This window comes from Orbicella faveolata, unplaced genomic scaffold, assembly GCF_042242905.1.
Source record: "Orbicella faveolata isolate gen_17 unplaced genomic scaffold, um_ofav_v1 contig_47, whole genome shotgun sequence".
Taxonomy (NCBI): Eukaryota; Metazoa; Cnidaria; class Anthozoa; order Scleractinia; family Merulinidae; genus Orbicella; species Orbicella faveolata.
Window position 1 is genome coordinate 6,657,483 of NW_028301577.1, and position 20,222 is coordinate 6,677,704.

The window sequence follows — 20,222 nt, forward strand, 5'->3', positions numbered from 1 at the left end:
TTTACTTTGCGGTGGAAATCTGTCGTCGCGGACCTTTTGCTAGTACGATCTTAAGTTTTCCGCTTTGGCAAAAACTTTGCGAATTGGCAAAACATCAAAGACGCGGCAGTGCTTGGGTGGGGCAGGCAGATTTTCGAAAAGTCGAGCCAAACAATGGGAATCACAGCGGTTACTGTCAACGCTTGTCAGCGTAACATGAAAAACGATACGCGCGGCAGGTTCAGTTAAAAGGTTGCCGTACTACACCTTTTGCTGTTCATTTACAGAAAATAAACATTCATTTGTGTCCATGTTTCTTTCATTACCTTCATGCATATGGTTGCATAATAATGCAATTGAATGTTAGTTCTCATGCAAATTGTGTTATTGAAAGTCTTTTGTTGAAAACTGAATGTCGTGAAGTGTAAATGATTGTCGTTTCGTGACAACGAATTTTTTTTCGACCAAAATGAAAATACATTTACAGTCAATGAATGTCAAATGAAGGTGTTGTTTTTCTTTTGATGATATTGAATGTTAGTGCATATGTAAATGCTTTTCCTTGAACGTTCCTTACACGCAAATGAAGGTCATATTGGTGTTAATGAGAGTTTAATGACCATAATGAAAGAAATGTGGACACAAATGAATGTTTGTTTTCTGTAAATGAACAGCAAAAGGTGTAAATGGTGTCCCAGGATGTTTAAAATGCAGTTAAATGAATTTCTTCTAACTCGAAGCTGCTGACGAAAAAATCTTCTGGTACTGTTACGTCGTAATAGTGAAGATCAAACTACGACTCTACCGATATGGTGATCGAGCTATTCTTCGTCGACGTCGATTTCTTCCTTTGATCATGGCCGCTGTTGAAACGCAAACATTCGTCTGCCCATCGTTCGTACATCAAGCGAAAGACAACAAACTGCTGTAGGTTAAGCTGAACAAACAGAAGGAGAATCACCGCAATTACTATGAGCACTCCTTCAACGAGAAGCATGCTTGTTTCGGTTTGGATCGCGATCGATATCACGTCTATCGAAAGCACGTGGGTAAACAACGTGGTTTCTAGTGTCTGGTTCCTGAAAATTATCTCCCACTGGTGCGACCCTCCGTTTTCTGTCTAAAAGTTTTCCTTTCCGGTTGCGGTTTCTAATTTTTGTGGTTTTTTAGCCGGCAAAGATGAAAACTTTTCCCTAGTGCGACCCATACCTTTGTATGTGGACGCCATGTTTGTGACCTTCGGAGGGGCACAAACATGGCGGCAATAAAATAACAGAAACATCTGTCGTTGAGTTTTGCTATTGAAACGAAAATTTTTACTCTAGAGCTCCGACACCTTGAAATAAATGCCTCTTCTAGTGCAAGCACCGTTTATTTAGAAAAAACTAAAGCGATAGCTCATCTTTTGACCTACGCGACAGTCTTTTCGGGCCGCCATTTTCATGTCGCGCAGCGCAAAAGCTTGGAGTGCCCTATTACAAAAAAAAAAAAACTCTGTCGAGCTAAAACATTGTAAAACGTCACGTTCCTATAGGGTCTTTTATCTGATAAAACTGAAACCTCAGAAGGAAAAATAATATCTAATCTTGGAATATGCATACGTCACATGAAAACCAAGAATAACAGATAAGCGTTTTGTGATTTCAGTTCAGTTGACCTTGCAAACCAGTCGAGAGAAGTACCAAACCAGTCGAGTTTTAACCAGTTGAGAAAGGAGCCTCTGAGCCAATAAACCTGCCCGTGGACTCGTGAGTACTGATAATTTGTCCTGATTTACTTTTTCCTTTTTGAGATTCGTGGGGAATCGTAATTTCTAGAGGCTTGCGTTTCCCACAGAAAGACTGATCAAGACCTCTTATCAAGACATTTTTGTGCCTTTTTTGTGGTTTGATAGTACAGGGAAAAGGCAGGAGATGTGGTACGTGCGTTCACGTAGTGTTACGCAATCTTGACCCAGTTTGGATCGAGAAATTTAAGGATTTGTTCGTCGATTTGGCTCCCCCACACAGCCGGGACAAATTACATCTTGAGCGTATGCACACAGTCACATTTATTTCGTTGGAAGTCACGTGTTCGCCGCAAAGATTCGAAGTGTATATGACTTCTGCCAAGCTACAATCTTGGACAAAATAAATGGAACATCTGGACCACCCCTCCCCCCATTTCAATGATGCCAAAATGGCGCGCTTTTGCTCCTTCGCGCCTTCATCATTGCTTTGGGGGGGATGGGGGATAATTGTTCCATTTTATTCTGTCCAAGATTGTAGATATGTATTTTGACTCGTTAGCCTTCGACAACAAGTAACTAAAGCCTGCGTTATCAGGAAAGAATGTTTCGTAGCTCGGCGACGGCAAACGGTCGTGAGTTGTGGTAAGAAAACAGATCTTCCGTGTAGTTCGGCAAATGGCCATGATGACCCTCAGATCTGTGTTAAGAAAATAAATTTTCCGATTTGTCAGCAAATTCGTTGTGACCATAATTGGTTGTCAGAAAACAAACTTTCCGTGTTGTGTAACTCGCCAAAAGCAATTCGCATAACGAATAACAAAACCATTGGCTCTTATAGTCGTGCAATTTTCTATTTTCATTTACTCCAATTCTCAACCAAGACTTGGAACAGGGAAAATTAATGGCGGCCGTAAATTCTCGAAAATAAAAGTCCAAAACCGTGAGTTCTAATGTTCGTAATAGATTGAAATTTCGCAAGATATCTAGGGGAAGACCCATTGTATACGACAATGTAAAAAAATGGATATCGAGAATTGGATCATAGTGACACTTTAAGGGTCCATTAACCGATCTTTTCGAGCCGTTGCTAAGGAAAATTTATACTCATATTACCTCATCATTTTTAGTTAGTTCAGAGTCATTTCGTGTGTTTTAACTTTTTCATGATTAGTAACACGAGTGATGACGTCATCAGGCCACGCCCATGGTCATGTGACTAATACTGAAAAAACGCAAGGGCTCCCAGGCAAATTAGTCTATCGGGATTTTTTTCATTGATTTAATATTTTACTTTAAATCCTCATTACGCTATGCATAGATTTTGTTTCATTTCTAAAAGGTCAGATTTTGAGAGAATTTCAAAATATTAAAAAATTTTCTGAAAAAAGCATGATTTGAAAAAAAGGAATGCATAGCTATCCTTCCAACGTTGGCTTTGATCGAAATCCGTCGAAAAAGGCTGGATTTAATGAAAAACCGCGTTTCCTTTAGCATTTAAAGAAACCGGAAGTGTGCCGATACATATTGGAAGTAACCCTATCAGCGCGTGCGCAATTTACACTACCAGCGCACTGCGGTAAGATCAAACAAAGCCACAAGGAGTTAGTTTTTCTCTTTCTATTGCTCTTGTTTTTCTGTCTTTTTCTTATTTTGTCTCTGCTTGTACTTTTTTTACTTTACATTTTGTGAAACACAAAGAAAAACATGTAAAATGTAAGCGAATTTGGAAGTTATTGAGTTGTTTTTATTTTCCGCGCTCAGGCTGACGTAAGTAACCGGAGGTGAAATTTCACCTCCTAAGCAACGCGCGCGAGCGCGCGCATAAATCGGTTAATGGGCCCTTAACCGTAAAGCTGGATTTCCACTGTCAAGTAAAAATTTACGTAAGTAAAACGTGCGCAAAAAAAAAACATACGTTGCTAATTTCCACTGTAGCGTAAAAACGTAAAAGGACGCGCTTTTTTCTTATGTGCGTTGAACATACGTCAAGGCGCACGTAGACGGGAAATCACGAGGACTTATTCAAAGTAATGGCGGCAGCTGTAGACAAGCGTTTCCTTCTTCTCTTTCACCTACGACAAAGCCGAAAGAGAAGAGAAAATACCTCAAGAGACTACATGGGCTCCTGGTAAGAGAGATCTTTCATAATCGCTTCCCAGTGGGTGAATACCATACTATGACCACGAGTCATTTTACAAATATTTTTGGATGACACCTGAAAGGTTAGACCATCTCCTTTCTCTTGTGGTCCCCATGTTGTCCAAGAAATCGTTGTACCGTGAACCTATCAGTCCTGGTGAACGTCTTTTTGTCGCTCTACGTTTATTCTCTACAAACTATATCATTTAGCTATCGCCTTGGTCACACAACTGGAACAAGGAAATTTTCGAACTTCCTCGATAGCCACTGGTTCTACGCCTGAATATTTTCCCATTTTCACGGCGCTTTCAAACAAAATTGCGTCCACTTGCAGGAACTCTGTCATATGAAAAAAATCTAAGAATGCCATTTGTTGAATCGTTGCGTAAACGCAGACGGACACGAAAAAGTTCAACTGTCAACTTTTTGAAAGAAGCTCGCGATCTCTACGTGCATCTACGTGCGGTAAACGTGCGTAAATTTCTGGAAAAAAAAAAGGCGGCGCTGGAAATTGGGTTTCAACCGAGAATTTATATTATGTCTTTGACATAGGAGATCATCCAACTGTGGTGAAATGTTTGCCGATAGCAGCGGAAAGTTTCAGGTGAATGTCCGGTTTCAAGTGAAAGTCCGGTTCAATCTTTCAACTGGACGGCAGAAAGGCCAAGCTCAGTGAATTTATATTTGCTGACTTGGACGATGCTGTTGAGCGGCGAAATCACTAACACGCTCGCAGTCGGGTTGGAGGCGGAAAGCTTTGCCAAACAAAACACTGGATAAATTTAAATCTTTCCAAAGCCTGTTGGCAGATTCACAAGAACATAACGGCTTGCGAAGCGCGATTCCAACGCTTCGATTTGATCTGGTACCGCTTCGATTTGCTCCGGTTCCAAAACATTCCTGCAAGACGTCACACGTATCTCGGATGTTGACAACACGTTGTAAACGCTCCTAACATAAGCCAATCATATTTTTATGCATTCTCGTCCCCAAAGGCCGCGCTCCTTTTGGTCAGCACCAAAAATCACGACGTCGTAATTCTTGGTGCTGACCAAAAGGAGCGCTGCCTCTGGGCACGAGAATGATTTTTGTGTTGTGAGAGTAACGCATAATTCAAACTTTTGGGCTTAGGCGGTAGTCCCTCCTTTCGCGCACTCCTCGCCCCAAGGATTTCGCGCGGCCATTTTTTTCTCGCGGTTTTCTTTCGCGTCACGCACGACGGACTAAGTGAAAGAGGGACTACTCGTAGTCTATATCCAGAGACCCTGTTAGGGGTAAATTCCGACAAGCGACATGGCCTTGAAACGGTGACATGAGAGCTATGAATTGGCGACGAACGACAGACTACTCCAGCGAAATAGAGAAAGCGACACCAGTTGCAAGATAGACCGACAACGAATTTCGGAACTGAGGATGCAGTGATTGTTTTAAACGTCTGAGTCGAAGTGAAGACGCATTTCCAGAGTTTTAAATGTGTTTTCTTCTCTCACGCGCGATGTCGACGGGTCGTGAAACACAGGCTTCCTTATATATGCTAAAACGTCCACGTCGAATAAATCGGGTCCGTCATTGCTGAGTATTTTTTCTCACTCTCAGCTGAGTGAGCAATGTCCTAAAACGCCTAAAAACACGCTTAAGGAAAAAGGAAAGAGATCTTTGACCGTCTGCTTCATATTTTTATTAGTGGGTCACCAGTAAAAGAACATGAAGCTGTATTATCAACAAATGGCATTATGGAAGGAAAAGGGAGACAGGGGAAAGCTGCCAAGGTTTTCTCGTCTTCAGCAGAAAATAAGGGTTACGCCAAATTCAAAGGAAGATTATAGATAGGAGAGATTATCTGATTGAGGCCGTTGCGATTTTGAGTTAAAGAACGGTTGTTAAACATAACCATGGTAAAAATAGTCATAGGTTCGATTTTACTTTAGGTCCAAATACCGACTGGAAAATGGCTGAAAATAGCAATTCCAAGCGTCTAAATTTCAAAAATTCCCGGGGGGAGTATCCCCCACATCCCCGAGGGGCTAGCAACTTCAGCGCTCGAAAGCATGCCCAAGCTCATAGAAAGCATGCCCCAAATATGCCCCCCAGCATGCCCTCAGCCCCTTAGAAAGTTTTGAAAAATTTAAGTAGCTAAGAGGTCTTTTCCTTCATTCTGAGTCGAAATGTGATGCTTTAAAAGTAACCATAAAGCAATCATTAAACCCACTGACCGGAGAAATGCTGGCTCTGCAAAAGAATTCCAGTGCTGAAAAGTGTTCGAAGCAAGTGCAAAGCATTCAAGGAGTAACTTATATCCAGAGAGATACTTAATTATATATGTACTTGACTAAAACAGCAAGGAACCTTTAATGCATGAGAAATAATAGTTTCAGCGTGAGAGCGCAAGATTGAATTCGTTTGCGTGAGCCTCATGCTCAATGCGTGAGACTTGAGAACACTGTGTCGTTTTTTTTAAAAACTAAGGCATTACGATGAGTTATACGTGTAGCTTCGTTTTAATCAAACAAGGTCAAATTTCCCGACACAACTCCTCTGAGACGAAATTCCGGCAGGCGACATAGGAATCTTGCGAAATGCCGACATGGCTGGTGGCGAATTTCAGACAGGGGACATGGGTACCCCCCCCCCTAACAGGGCCTCTATCCATGGGTCCTATGCGTACAAATGAGAGAGCTCCCCGCAGGGGGTCCCTACAGCATGCCCCTAGTGTGTGCCGAACTTCAAAGAAACAGCCAAGATAAAAAAAAGCAGATACACTATATATATATTTTTTTACCACTTTAAATTAAAATTGCATTCATCTTTCATACAACCTCTGTACGCTCCTTGTAGATTCAGTAATTTCGGTCGATCACGCGTTTCACGCTGTTAAATTAAAACAACAAAGAATAAAAATGGATTATATCCCTTTGTGTTATTAATTGATTTTTTTCTTTTTTTCAATTTTTTTCTATTTCTTTCGAGAAATAGAATACTTTTAATTTCAAATTCGTTTGTTGTAGTACTTAGTCTGACCGTGATCTTGTTTTTCTTTACTTAAATAGGCGAGAAAGATATGTGTCAAGGTCCGGAAATTGACCTTTAGTCCGATAGCATGCAATGTTACATGATGTAGAGTATAACAGATAAGCGTTTTGTGATTTGAGTTCAGTTGACCTTGCAAACCAGTCGAGAGAAGTACCAAACCAGTCGAGTCTTAACCTGTTGAGAAAGGAGCCTCTGAGCCAAGAAACCTGCCCGTGGACCTGTGAGTACTGATAATAGGTCCTGATTTACTTTTCCCTTTGTGAGATTCGTGGGGAATCGTAATTTCTAGAGGCTTGCGTTTCCCACAGAAAGACTGATCAAGACCTCTTGTCAAGACATTTTTGTGCCTTCTTTGTGGTTTGGTAGTACAGGGAAAAGGCAGAAGATGTGGTTCGTGCGTTCCGGGGGGGGGACTCCCATATGGAATGGACGGGGATGCTCGTCGTCTCGCTTAGGGGTGTAAATTTCGGATTTTGGTCTCGCTTAGGGTGTTCTGGGCAAAATGTCATTACTTTTAACCGTCAAGGTCTCGTTAAGGGTTGCACGCGAAGAAAGAACAAAACAGAAAGAATTTTGATTCTTTATATTTACTCAATTCATATAAACAAATTCGCCATCATTAAAAGTCATGAGCACATGCACGCAGTCACGTCTATCTCGTTGGAAGTCACGCGTTCGCCGTATAGATTCGAAGTGTATATGACTTCTGTCAAGCTAGATGTATTTTGACTCGCTAGCCTTCGACAACAAGTAACTAAAGCCTGCGTTATCAGGAAAGAATGTTTTGTAGCTCGACGACGACAAATGGCCATGAGTTGTGGTAAGAAAACGAATTTTCCGTGTAGCTCGGCAAATGATGATGACCCTCAGATCTGTGGTCAGGAAATAAATTTTCCGATTTGTAGCGTAGCAAATTCGTTGTGACCATAATTGGTTGTCAGAAAACAAACTTTCCGTGTTGTGTGACTCGCCAAAAGCAATTCGCATAACGAATAACAAAACCTTTGGCTCTTATATTCGTACAATTTTCTACACTAATTGTTATTACAATTTCAATCCGTGCGGTATTTTTGAGAACTGGACGTCATTTACTCCAATTCTCAACCAAGACTTGGAACAGGGAAAATTAATGGCGGCCGTAAATTCTCGAAAATAAAGGTCCAAAAAAACGTGAGTTCTAATGTTCGTGATAGATTGAAATTTCGCAAGATATCTAGGGGAAGACCCATTGTGTTCGAAAATGTAAAAAAATGGATATCGAGAATTTGGTCATAATGACACTTAAACCGTACGTAAAGGTGGATTTCCACTGTCAAGTAAAAATTTACGTAAGTAAAACGTGCGCAAAAAAACGTACGTTGCTAATTTCCACTGTAGCGTAAAAACCTAATAGGACGTGCTTTTTTTTATGTACATTGAACGTACGTCAAGGCGCACGTAGACGGGAAATCACGAGGACTTATTCAAAGTAATGGCGGCAGCTGTAGACAAGCGTTTCCTTCTTCTCTTTCACCTACGACAAAGCCGAAAGAGAAGAGAAAATACCTCAAGAGACTACATGGGCTCCCGGTAAGAGAGATCTTTCATAATCGCTTCCCAGTGGGTGAATACCATACTATGACCACGAGTCATTTTACAAATGCTTTCGGATGACACCTGAAAGGTTAGACCATCTCCTTTCTCTTGTGGTCCCCATGTTGTCCAAGAAATCGTTGTACCGTGAACCCATCAGTCCGGGTGAACGTCTTTTTGTCGCTCGACGTTTATTCTCTACAAACTATATCATTTAGCTATCGCCTTGGTCACACAACTGGAACAAGGAAATTTTCGAACTTCCTCGATACCTCACTGGTTCTACGTCTGAATATTTTCCCATTTTCACGGCGCTTTCAAACAAAATGGCGTCCACTTGCAGGAACTCTGTCATGTGAAAAAAATCTAAGAATGCCATTTGTTGAATCGTTGCGTAAACGCAGACGGACACGAAAAAGTTCAACTGTCAACTTTTTGAAAGAAGCTCGCGATCTCTACGCCGTGCGTCTACGTGCGGTAAACGTGCGTAAATTTCTGGAAAAAAAAAGGCGGCGCTGGAAATTGGGTTTCAACCGAGAATTTATATTATGTCCTTGACATAGGAGATCATCCAACTGCGGTGAAATGTTTGCCGATAGCAGCGGAAAGTTTCAGGTGAATGTCCGGTTTCAAGTGAAAGTCCGGTTCAATCTTTCAACTGGACGGCAGAAAGGCCAAGCTCAGTGAATTTATATTTGCTGACTTGGACGATGCTGTTGAGCGGCGAAATCACTAACACGCTCGCAGTCGGGTTGGAGGCGGAAAGCTTTGCCAAACAAAACACTGGATAAATTTAAATCTTTCCAAAGCCTGTTGGCAGATTCACAAGAACATAACGGCTTGCGAAGCGCGATTCCAACGCTTCGATTTGATCTGGTACCGCTTCGATTTGCTCCGGTTCCAAAACATTCCTGCAAGACGTCACACGTATCTCGAATGTTGACAACACGTTGTAAACGCTCCCAACATAAGCCAATCATATTTTTACGCATTCTCGTCCCCAAAGGCCGCGCTCCTTTTGGTCAGCGCCAAAAATCACGACCGCTGTATAGGTCCAGTGAGATTCCGGTTCTGATTGGCTTTGCAAACACAATAGAATGAGACAGGAACCAATCAGATTTGTCAGACTTGACTATCAGCATGCGCAGAGTGACGGAAAGTCCGTGAATTGCGGACTTCCGGTGCTGGACCCGGCCAGAGGTCGTAATTCTTGGTGCTGACCAAAAAGAGCGCTGCCTCGTGAGAGCAACGAATAATTCAAACTCTTGGGCTTAGGCGGTAGTCCCTCCTTTCGCGCGGCCATTTTTTTCTCGCGGTTTTCTTTCGCGTCACGCACGACGGACTAAGCGAAAGAGGGTCTACTCGTAGTTTATATCCATGGGCTCTATGCGTACAAATGAGAGAGCTCCCCGCAAGCCGTCCCCACAGCATGTCCCCTAGTGTGTGCCGAACTTAAAAGAAACAGTCAAGATAAAAAAGCAGATACACTATATATATATATATATATATTTTTATCACTTTAAATTAAAATTGCATTCATCTTTCATATCGCCTCTGTTCGCTGCTTATGGATTCAGTAATTTCGGTAAATCACGCGTTTCACGCTGTCAAATTAAAATAATAAAGAATAAAAATGGATTATATCCCTTTGTGTTGTTAATTGATTTTTTTTCTTATGTTTATGTCCGCGTGGCCTTGACAACAGTGAGTTTCAGCCGGAGTCACGCACAGATTTACTCAATACTTAGTTATGAGAATTTGGCGGCAAAACGGTGATTGAAAGGAGAAATAACGAAGAGAACTTACTGCCTAGTTGATTTGATTGATTTCTTTATTCTCGACACTTGTCTTGACAGCGATTTTCCTATCGCCCACGCGTTCCCATGACGTGAAAAGGCCGAGGAAAATAGCGCATGCGCTTCGGATGGACACAGTAATCCACCTGGTTATATAACAATAAAAGCTTCTATAACAGTACAGTTCTATTTGCATTTTGATATTGAGTAGATTGTTCACAAATTGAAGCCAGAATGCTGTATAATTTTTTCGATCGACCTTGTGAGCTTATTGGAACTGTCGGTTGATGGCTCCTCAAATAAAACCGCTCGAAATTTTCATGCTTTATTTCAACGCATGCAAATCTGGCGACTCTCAAACCATTGGACAAAGTGCAAAGTTTGCAACAGTTGCCTTGGTTGCGGCTTCATAATAGGAAAAACGAAACAAAAGAATAACAATTAATTCGTTTTTGTGCCTGTGTCATAATATACGGCACACCCCTTAAGAATTGAGTGATCGAGCTCCCTGGTTCCTCTTCTCTTCTGTTATTTTAGTGACAAAATCGAGATTATACCGCGATGAACGATCAAGTGGAGGAAGGCAAGGCGAAGGCGGCCGGAATCGTTGGCATTCTGATTGGAGTAATAGCGTTAATCGAGCTGATATGTGGATTTATCTACCTCAGCAAAGGTGGCCCCGAAGGTTCTGGCCTGTGGTCTGGAGTTGGGGTAAATAATTGTTGTTTTGCACTAATATTTTTTTCGTTGTCCGGCCGTTAGGTCTATAAATTAGTTTTCAGAGTTTACTTTCTTCGTTTCACCTCAACAGACGACTGATTATTTATGTTAGATGGTGTTCTAGTGCACGTTTCTTTTAGTAGTATCAGGATTCCGTATTTATATGCCGCCAAAGATTTCGTTTACACTGACATAGCATGTTGAAAATGTCGCTTTGTATTCTCTTTTAATTACGAAACCTTTTGCTTAAATGGTTTTCCACAACTTTAAAATAATGTTTGGTGGCCTCGTTGGACAAAGTTCTGATTTCAAAGATTGTCGGTTTCTTTCGTGCTTTTCGCCTAAAGCGGCAAAAAGTGTTCAGCAACACGGAGAAGTAATTGCATTCCGCCTACGCTGCGACCATGGGGTTGCGCACAGACGGTTTCTGAAAATTTGTGTACGTAGATTTGAAACCATCTGCAGTGTCGCCGTTCTGGTGAAGATATTAAACGAGCCATTACTCATTTTTAGAGAAGACCACCTGGGAAGGAAGGTAAATAACAACTTATGACCGAAGATGCATTCGAAAAAAAATGTGACGCTTTCCTCTAGCTACAGAACTACCGCTAAGAATAAAATAAACAGGTGTTTCCTTTTTTTGGAGGTAAATAACGGCTCATTGGCAAGTAGAGCGACGGTAACTTGACCGATGTTTGCAGTTTGTTTTGATATTGATTTAGCTAAAATATTCAAATTGCGGCGTTTCGGGGGACCAACAGAGAAACAAACAACTGCCTTATACAATAACGCCAGCTGCTTGGTTTTTCATTTATTGAAAACTGGAGGAATCTGTAAGTAGTTATCGGTGCTGCAAAATAACTGAGTTTTCTCTGATATCACTTGATGTATTGTGATTTAAATAATCGGGCAACTGTTGAATTTTTATCAGGGCTGAAGTCTGCACGCATAGGTGAGAATGATTTAATACTGCGCTACAAAGACAGATGTGTACTGTCAAGAGTTATATGTAATCGTTTAACAGAACGTTACAGTTAAGGATGGCAATGATCCATAATCAAAATAAACACGAAGTAAATGAGAAAATATCAAGTGAAAATCCTTTTGTGTGGCATGAACAAATTATTCGTTGATGTAATGTGACAGTTCTTGGTAGTTACGGTTGAAAAGATTGCTTACGGGTCCAAACACGACCCGCAAAATTAACAATTTATATGCGACGCAATTAGTCTTGAAGTAATTTCCATTTTTATTGTAGTGCTCAAAACGAAGGATTATGTTTCTAAGTCTTAATCATTCCAGTTTGATGTCAACCCAAGGATTTTTTCACACGAAACACTGTGTCATGGGTAGCTCAGCCGCGTTTGATTCTATAACTAAATCGTTCTTCCTAGCGTCACGTTCTTTCTTTCTTACTTTTCTGTTTTTACCTTGAACAGTCTCCAAACGGGCCTGGCGTGGGTACACAGTTTTTGACATGAAATGAGATCATAATTCATAAATCAGGCATGCCTGGATGCGCGAACATATTTGTTTTCTTTTTCCTTCGCTCGCGCTTTTATTTTTGAGAGTACGGCTGCGTTATGCATATATCGATCATGTCCTCTGGCCTTGACGAAAATCTTTGAACTTAGGCCGACGTGAAAACAAAATAGTAAGAACAAAACACAGAACAAAAACACCCACAAAAGGTAATAAGTTAAGTCGTATAAGTTCCACGGAACCAGCTAATTATTCAGCAGACAGGTTCACTTGACTACGAGAATGTTCTTTTGTTCCACATGAGGAAAGAGTACTTTAACGTTCTGGTTGAAAGAATGGTCAGCATCCACTAATAATATTCATGTATGAGAAGGATTTGAGTCCACTTCAAGCTTAAACTCTGAAGACCACACTGACGTTGTGTAAAGTGCTCATAACCTTTTTTTTTTTTTTAAATTTTTCAGGTTCGAAACTACTTTCTCTAAATGATAACATAAGGCAACCTCGTTCCCAAGGTCTCTTATCTCCCTCCCTCCCGGAACAGGAAGAAGAGAGAACTTGGGAACGAGCTTGACATAAGGACTAACGGAGTGCTCAGAACGTAGACTTTTAAACCAAGTGAAGATTCTCACTATTGGGCTTTCCGCGATTGGATAGTTTTTTTGTCAAATGGCCGCAAGCTTCGTTGCCGAATAGAAAACTTCCTTTTGTGCCCCAAAAAAGCGTAAACGCGAATGCTGATCAGTGATACAACGGATAGTGATAATTTATCGTTGCTTGGCGGATGCTCATGGTGTTACAGCAGAACGAAGAGAAACGCATAAATACTCGTGTTTAAAGGAGTTACCTCACGGTTTGCGGGAAAATCTTGAAAAGTCTAGCCTACGTCAGTTTCAAGTCCTTGGCTTGTAATCCGTGTTAATCTTCTTCATCTTTAGCCATCCTTGTTCCTTTATGGTTTATTATTATTATTATTATTATTATTATTATTATTATTATTATTATTATTATCTCTTTGGTTTTTTTTCTATCTTAGTTTACTGTTATTTTCAGGTTTCCTTTCATTTAAAGGCAATTTTGTACGTGGCCAAAATAACTCAAAAGACCGTGAGTGAGCTCCTTTAAGCTGTTTCCCTCTGTCACGCTGAAACAACTTGAGCTTTAAAGCGTGAACTACCACTACCTATAATGCTTTTCGACATTGTCGCCTACACTTTTACGCTTTGGTACGGACAACCTTTCTCAAAACAGCTGTATTCTGTAGTTCGCTACTTCATGTGGCTCCAAAGTTCTTCTTTCTATCGCTATTGTTCTTGATATTGTTGTTTAGCTGCATGACTTTCATAGCTCGTTGATATCAAGGGTGACAAATTACTCCGAAATTTCAGCGTTAATTTATAATTTCACATGCGCAGTTATAAAATTTCCATGGCAATGTTTGGCGCGAGATTTCCTGATACAATAAACAAGTCAAAAACCCACTCCATGATATTAATCAAATACTATAGTACTCGTGAGTTAAGCACAAATTTCACTCGTCACTTGATTACTTATAAGCCAAATCAGAGATTCAAGAATAAACGTTGTGTGCATCCGTGTTTATGCCTAATTCATGCTTCTAGTGCTCTGGGTTTTTTTGTAACAAAAGAAGAGAATTACTTGAAGAAGTAAGGCTTGAGGGAATATTTTCAACACAAAAATTAGCGAAAGTAATAGTCATAAACGACGTTTACACATAGTCAGGATGTCATCGTCAAGTAAATGTGTAGCAAAGTTGTTTGTTTAATTAATTTAGTTTTCTAATAGTCAGTTTTTCTTGTTTTCTTATCACTTAACGTATTTTGCCAGCTTAAACTTATGCGCATAATTTTAGATTTGTTTATAATGCAGAATCTAACCAACACATTTACTCGACAATGACGTCCTGACGATGTCGAAATGTCGCTTATTACTTTCGCCAATTTTTGTGTTGCTTAGGTACAAAAACGCATACCTAGCTAATGCTCTAATTCTTGAAACTCCGATATGGCTTTTTCTTTTCAACAAACAGACGCCAATTTTCCACGAGGCTATGGCCGAGTGGATCCACCATAGTTACTGGAGGGGGACTATGGATCCACAGACTACTTTGAAAATGCTATGACGAAAATCATTGTCAATATAACAGGACAGACGACAATATAACAGGACACACGCATGAAAAACTGACGTCAATTTGTTTTTACGATAACAAAAAGGTTGAAGGGACAAAGTAAAATCAAAACGCGAGAAATTCGTATGTCTGTCCGCTTATTGACAATAAAAAATAGCCAATGAGGTCCATTGAGTGCGCGAAAATTTCTGCAGTTATTTTAAAAAACTCGATGGATTGTTAGTTTGCTCGTTAGTTTCTTAGCGTCTTCGTTCATAATTGTCTTAACTGTTCTTACTGTTTCTTAGTCTAAGTTAACTCATTCTGAGCTCATAAGTAATTTGCTTAGTGCGTTGATTGTTACCCGTCCTTTAGTTGGTTGTTTGGCTGAGTAGCTCACTGATGTGCCTTCACCTTTCTTCCTGTAGCTGGCAGTTATTGCTGCCTTGGGAATCGTAACATGGCTGAAGAGAAACAAAACAGCGGTAGGTAGATACGAGTATATCCGAGAGATCGGAATAAACATTCTGAGTGGTGCGGGATGCGGGATTGAAAAAGCCTAAGTTGAACCCTCTGCAAAGATAGAACGCGAGAAGTCCGAGAATTCCTTTTTTAAAATCGGCAAGCCTAGATCCTCACAATCAGAGTGCCAACGCGTGCTCTTGATTGATTAGCGAAAAGATATCCAGCCAAAAAGCTAGAGTTATGAAGTGAAACTCTAGCTTGAATCTTACTTACTTACTTGAATGCTCGCTTACTCGAGTAGCCCAACCCTAGCGTTACTTTCAACGGTCTTCTCGAGTTGCACACTCCTGAAAGGGCGTCTTATATCTGTAGGGAAATGCTATATAAACAATTGTGGTGGAACAAGACCGGTCTGGAGAGCGCCTAACGTAAACTTACCATAAGGTTTTCATTTGCAGCTGGTCTTCTACTTGGTGATGTGCATTCTGTGGTTTATTGTCTGCATTATCCAAGTAATTATTGCCTTTATCGCATGGGCGATCTGGCACATTATCAGGAAGGTGGTGGAGACGAACTGCGATCAAATTGGGAATACTTGTGTATGTCATGACACAGATAATACCCCTATTACAGGTAAGAAAGCGGGATGTTCGTGTAGTTTAGGAATTCGAGTGGGGATGAATTAAGGGTAAGAGAGTTATAACCCGGGGAGCAGAACTCTCACATGAAAGGGACAGGAGTGCTCGTCGGAAATTTTGAAAAAGCCCTCTAAGAGGTACCAAGATCCTGCTTGTGGGCGTGGCTTGAAATTTTTTTTTTTTCACCCAAAGAGGTACCAATTCTAAAACATCACATTACCCTTAAAGGTACCGCAACACCTCCTGCTGTGGACCTTTTGAGGTTGAACATCCCCAGAGGTACCAAAACCGCTTTTTAGCCCCTAAAAGGTACGACGAGCACATTCGTCCTTTCTATATGGAGTCCCCCGGGGGTAAAAAGTCATGGTTTGCATTACCCTCTAAGTGAGGGGAACCAGGAGTGGAATTCCTAGAAGGCTATTGTGGGATGGCTGCAGTCTCTAGTTCAATCACCACTACGGAGAAATAGGTGAAACAAACGCCATGCCATTCACAAGAAACTCCGTAAGTAAACATTCGGTAATCATGCCACTGTTTTGAATTGAAACCAGAGGAATCAATTTGTATACAGTCGAAGACCACTTATTAAACAGTCACCCCTTATTAGGCATTCAGTAATCAAGGTCCCGATAAGGGCTTCTCTATTGTTTTTACCTCTATTAAGCGACCAGCCCCCTTTAAGTGGCCCCTATCCATTTCCCCGAGGGTGACCGTTTAATAGGGGTACTAGCTTGGGGTGCAGTGTGTTACTTATTCCATAATAACAGTAGTTCTAATCTTCTAACACGCCTCTTGATCATATCATTATGGCGAAAATCCTGGGTTTTTTTTTTCCTTTAATTTTCCGTGTGATTTAATTTCTGGGTATATTTTACTCGCTATTACTACTACATTTTCCACACTGAAAACTCATGAGGGAGTTATAAGCCATAGCTAACGTTTCCTTATTCATTATTTTATCCGTTCACAGTGCACAACTGCGATGACATCAGGACGATTGAGAGCATTTTCTTGTGCATTCTGATCATGAGCGCCTTCGCCGCCATTTTGACGCTCTCTGGCTCCATCATTGGCTGTATGGGGACTTGCTGCGCTCGACCAGCTGTAAGTCACGCAATTCTACTGTGACTGTGTCACGTTACTGCTCGAGATTCTATTATCGACTCGCGCTTGCATATACCTCATGATTGCAAACTATGAGAGGTCACGAAAGCCCAGTAACAACCACCTTGATCAACCTGATTATACCCTGGTGACTGTCATCCATAAACAGTGTTTCAAAATATAACCGATTAATAATTATTTTAAAACAGACTTTTGACTTCCCGGTATAATCATAGAGACGAGCATTACATTAAACAATAACTTGAAATAAATCTGATTTATTACTGGTCGACAAGATTATGCAACTCACAGAAACAGACGCCATTCATCTCACCTTCACAGATGCAACTACGCCAAAATTCCTATTGCTGGTTTTCAGTGTCACGCAATTCAAAATAGATCAAAATAAAAATCAAAACCGTCAATAGGTTAAGTCCAGAATCTGGGAAACGAAAGGAGGTAAATATGCAAAGACTCTCGCCAAAATTCTGGTCACAGCAATTTTTCTTATGTGAGATATGCGGAGAAATTTTTCACCCAAATTTATAGAAATTTGTGTGGAGACGCCATGCTGGTGCCCATCCGTATGGGCACTAACATGGCGGCCGGAAACCAACAGAAACATCTGTCACTGAGTTTTGCTACAAAAGCGTGAATTTATCCCTCGAGGAACTCTAAAACATTAAAATAATACTTTTGCTAAGACATGAACTGTTCAGATAGCCAAATTAACCGATATAAGTCACTTATTTTAACCATCATGACAGCTCTCTAGGCTGTCATGTAAATGCCGCGTCACGCAAAAGCTTACAAATTCAAGCGTAGTGTATCCCAAAACCAAGAACCCATTCGGAGCGAAAATTTGTATGAATATTAGTTTCCAGCTGCTCCTATACATCATTGAAGTAAAATCTCAGGAAGATCAGTAGTTTTGTAGTTTGAATTTTAGTGACGTCATGTGAAAACCAGCTATAGTTGAGAAAACATATCCAAAAAGGATGGTTATTTTCGGCCGTCAGTCTGGAATTGAGAGCCGTGCAGTTATGACAGAACTACGGACACAGACATTTTACAAGACGTATCCGCAGGCCGTCCTGGCGTAAGAGGGGGAGGAGGGGGTGGAACTCAACGAAGTTTTATAAACTTTTATACGGGGAGGCTCTTCCCCGAGGAACAAACCCTTACCCCTTTATATGACACTTTTGACAGAAAATGTAACCTTTTCAGGCAGGAATCTAGGATGAGTGGTAACCGATTTCCGAAACAATGAGCGCCGAAGGCGCAAACCCGCGGTAGCTCCTCTATGAAACTCCTTTAAGTCCCTCTTTCCTGGGTTTCCGAGGCATTCTGAAAAATCTGATCGATTTCCATAGAACATGGTACTGCTTTCACATACCTACAGGACACTTTTATCAACCCTAAAAAATGACCAAAAAGAAAACCCAAAAAGGTACATTTCCAGGCAAAAAAGTCTTTGTACCTCATAGACAATAATACATCTCTACAAGATATTTCGAAAGGCTATTTTAACTACCTTAATGACAGTTTTTCCTACCCTTTTCTATCCTTCAACGACTTCAACTTAATTTCAAATGCCTAGAGACTTAAAAAGGACTCCTTTCGGGGAGAGCCTCCCCGTATAGTCCATTATAAGGAGTACCCTCCTCCCTGGGTACACCTTTCCAACCTTCTTGCATTTTCCCTAGTAATTCCCCGGAACTTTCTGTATTTCAAGGCTTTTAATATTGTTTTGATTTTCATTTCGGCAGCAATCTAACGTGGTGGTGGTGCAACAGCCAGCTGGGTATCCTATTGTGATGCAACAGACCTCAATGATGCAACAACAGGCCTACCCTGCCCAGCCATATCCGGGACAGCAGCCATACCCGGGACAGCAGCCCGTTATGATGGCCCAGGGTGGCGAGGCTCCACCCGGTTATGATCAAGGTGGTTTACCGCCAAAACAGTAGTAATCATCGAGTTTTTAAGTCTCTTAGCCTCTTACGCAGACTTCTTTTAGATTCGTCATGCAATCCCTTAAGATTGCGTGACGTGTCCTAAGGAATGCTACGCTGAAAGCTAACCGTTTATCGACGTTTTTATTTTAGTTTAATTAATAAAACAGCTACACTTATCAGGCTAAAATAGTAGATACAAGCAACAAAGGGCACCATTCTTGTTTTTCGGTTGTCCTTTTATCATTCAATGCAATGTATAACCAAGACATTTGTACTTCAGAACGGGCACTCGCCAGTGTTAAACCTCCTTCCGTAGTCAATTCCTTCGTATTCCTATTAAATAGTCCTCTCTTCGATGCACTACGTCACGCACCTCTTCGCAGGACGCAGGGTCGATCATAGATTGAGTGACTCATTCAGGGTGACGCATCTCGGCGTGACGAACCAAGGAGCGACATAAGTTTCATCAGTTTGAGATAAACGCGACCCCGGATGCTAAACGTATAATATCCAAACGAGTCATACAGGGAAGGTAGCTATTCAGAAATCTGCTCTAGAAATTCACGTAGCATAGCCGCAGAGCATAAAATGATTGTGTGTACTATAGATAACTCAAAGAACAATAAAGTGCAGTTATCGTAAGCGTAGTGGAAGTTGTTACAAACCATTAAAAATATTTTAGACCACCCAGCCTATGCCCATCAATACGCCATTGTACAGTTGTGTGCTCAGTAACCTGGCTTATGAATGAAGGCAAGGCTGGAGGTGACCATGCCTTGATACGGACCTCTGTGCTTTTCTTATTTACATGTGAACTAGTAAGTTAGCATTAGAACAACTTGATTTACACAACAAAAGCAGTGAGGTGAACCTGCGATCAGGCATTCTTTTTCTTCGCGAAAGGGGAGCTTAAAGACTCTTTTGTTTAACGACCAATCAGGAAAAAGTCCAGATTCTGGACCGCAGGTAGACGACTCGTGAAGTAATTGTATCAGGCGTTCTTTTTCTTTTCTCCTTCCCCATGTTGTTTAAAAGAGAACGCCTGATCGCAGATTACAATGAGGTCTGGTCACCACCAGCCTCGTTTTCATTCAAAGGCCAGGTCACTGAGTGCACAACTGTAACATGGCCGTCAGATCACGGAAACGAAAACCACCTCTTCTACCCTAGCCCTGGCTAGCCTAGCTAGCCTACTTAATGACATTAGACACTGATAGGTAAACCTAATGCGTCAAGATCTTCGATATATTTTTAATGCATGTATACTCTTTTATAATAAGAGGATTGATTTTCCGGCCGAGGCTGAATATTCTCAGTTCTGCCTATTTTATTTTAGGTATTATTATGATATTAAGGCATTTAAGCTTATATGACGCACGTAACTTCTTACAGAAATGTTGCTAGCATCGAACATACGGCTAGTGCTGTTTTTGTTACTTTTTGGCTAGTTTTGCCGTTTAGAGAAAGGAGGAATTTTAT

General features: G+C 41.0%; 1 protein-coding gene across 2 annotated transcripts; it reads left to right on the forward strand.

Moving 5' to 3' along the window:
- The first annotated feature begins 1,622 nt into the window (after positions 1-1,622).
- LOC110051945 (uncharacterized) lies at positions 1,623-19,385 on the forward strand. Of its 2 annotated transcripts, none has more exons than XM_089279660.1 (6): positions 1,623-1,727; positions 10,783-10,956; positions 15,007-15,063; positions 15,502-15,676; positions 16,652-16,785; positions 18,555-19,385. In XM_089279660.1, the coding sequence occupies exons 2-6, from the start codon at positions 10,807-10,809 to the stop codon at positions 18,753-18,755; spliced, it is 717 nt and encodes a 238-aa protein (XP_089135786.1). In that variant the 5' UTR covers positions 1,623-1,727; positions 10,783-10,806; the 3' UTR covers positions 18,756-19,385. The 2 variants fall into 2 exon arrangements, with proteins under 2 accessions (XP_089135786.1, XP_089135787.1); XM_089279661.1 differs by lacking the exon at positions 1,623-1,727 and adding an exon at positions 6,982-7,097.
- The last annotated feature ends 837 nt before the right edge of the window (positions 19,386-20,222 follow it).

Coding starts and splice junctions, on each gene's coding strand:
- LOC110051945 (XM_089279660.1), top strand. CDS start 10,807: ATGAACGATCAAGTGGAGGAAGGCAAGGCGAAGGCGGCCGGAATCGTT. Junction 10,957..15,006: donor GCCTGTGGTCTGGAGTTGGG/GTAAATAATTGT, acceptor TTCTTCCTGTAG/CTGGCAGTTATTGCTGCCTT. Junction 15,677..16,651: donor AGATAATACCCCTATTACAG/GTAAGAAAGCGG, acceptor ATCCGTTCACAG/TGCACAACTGCGATGACATC.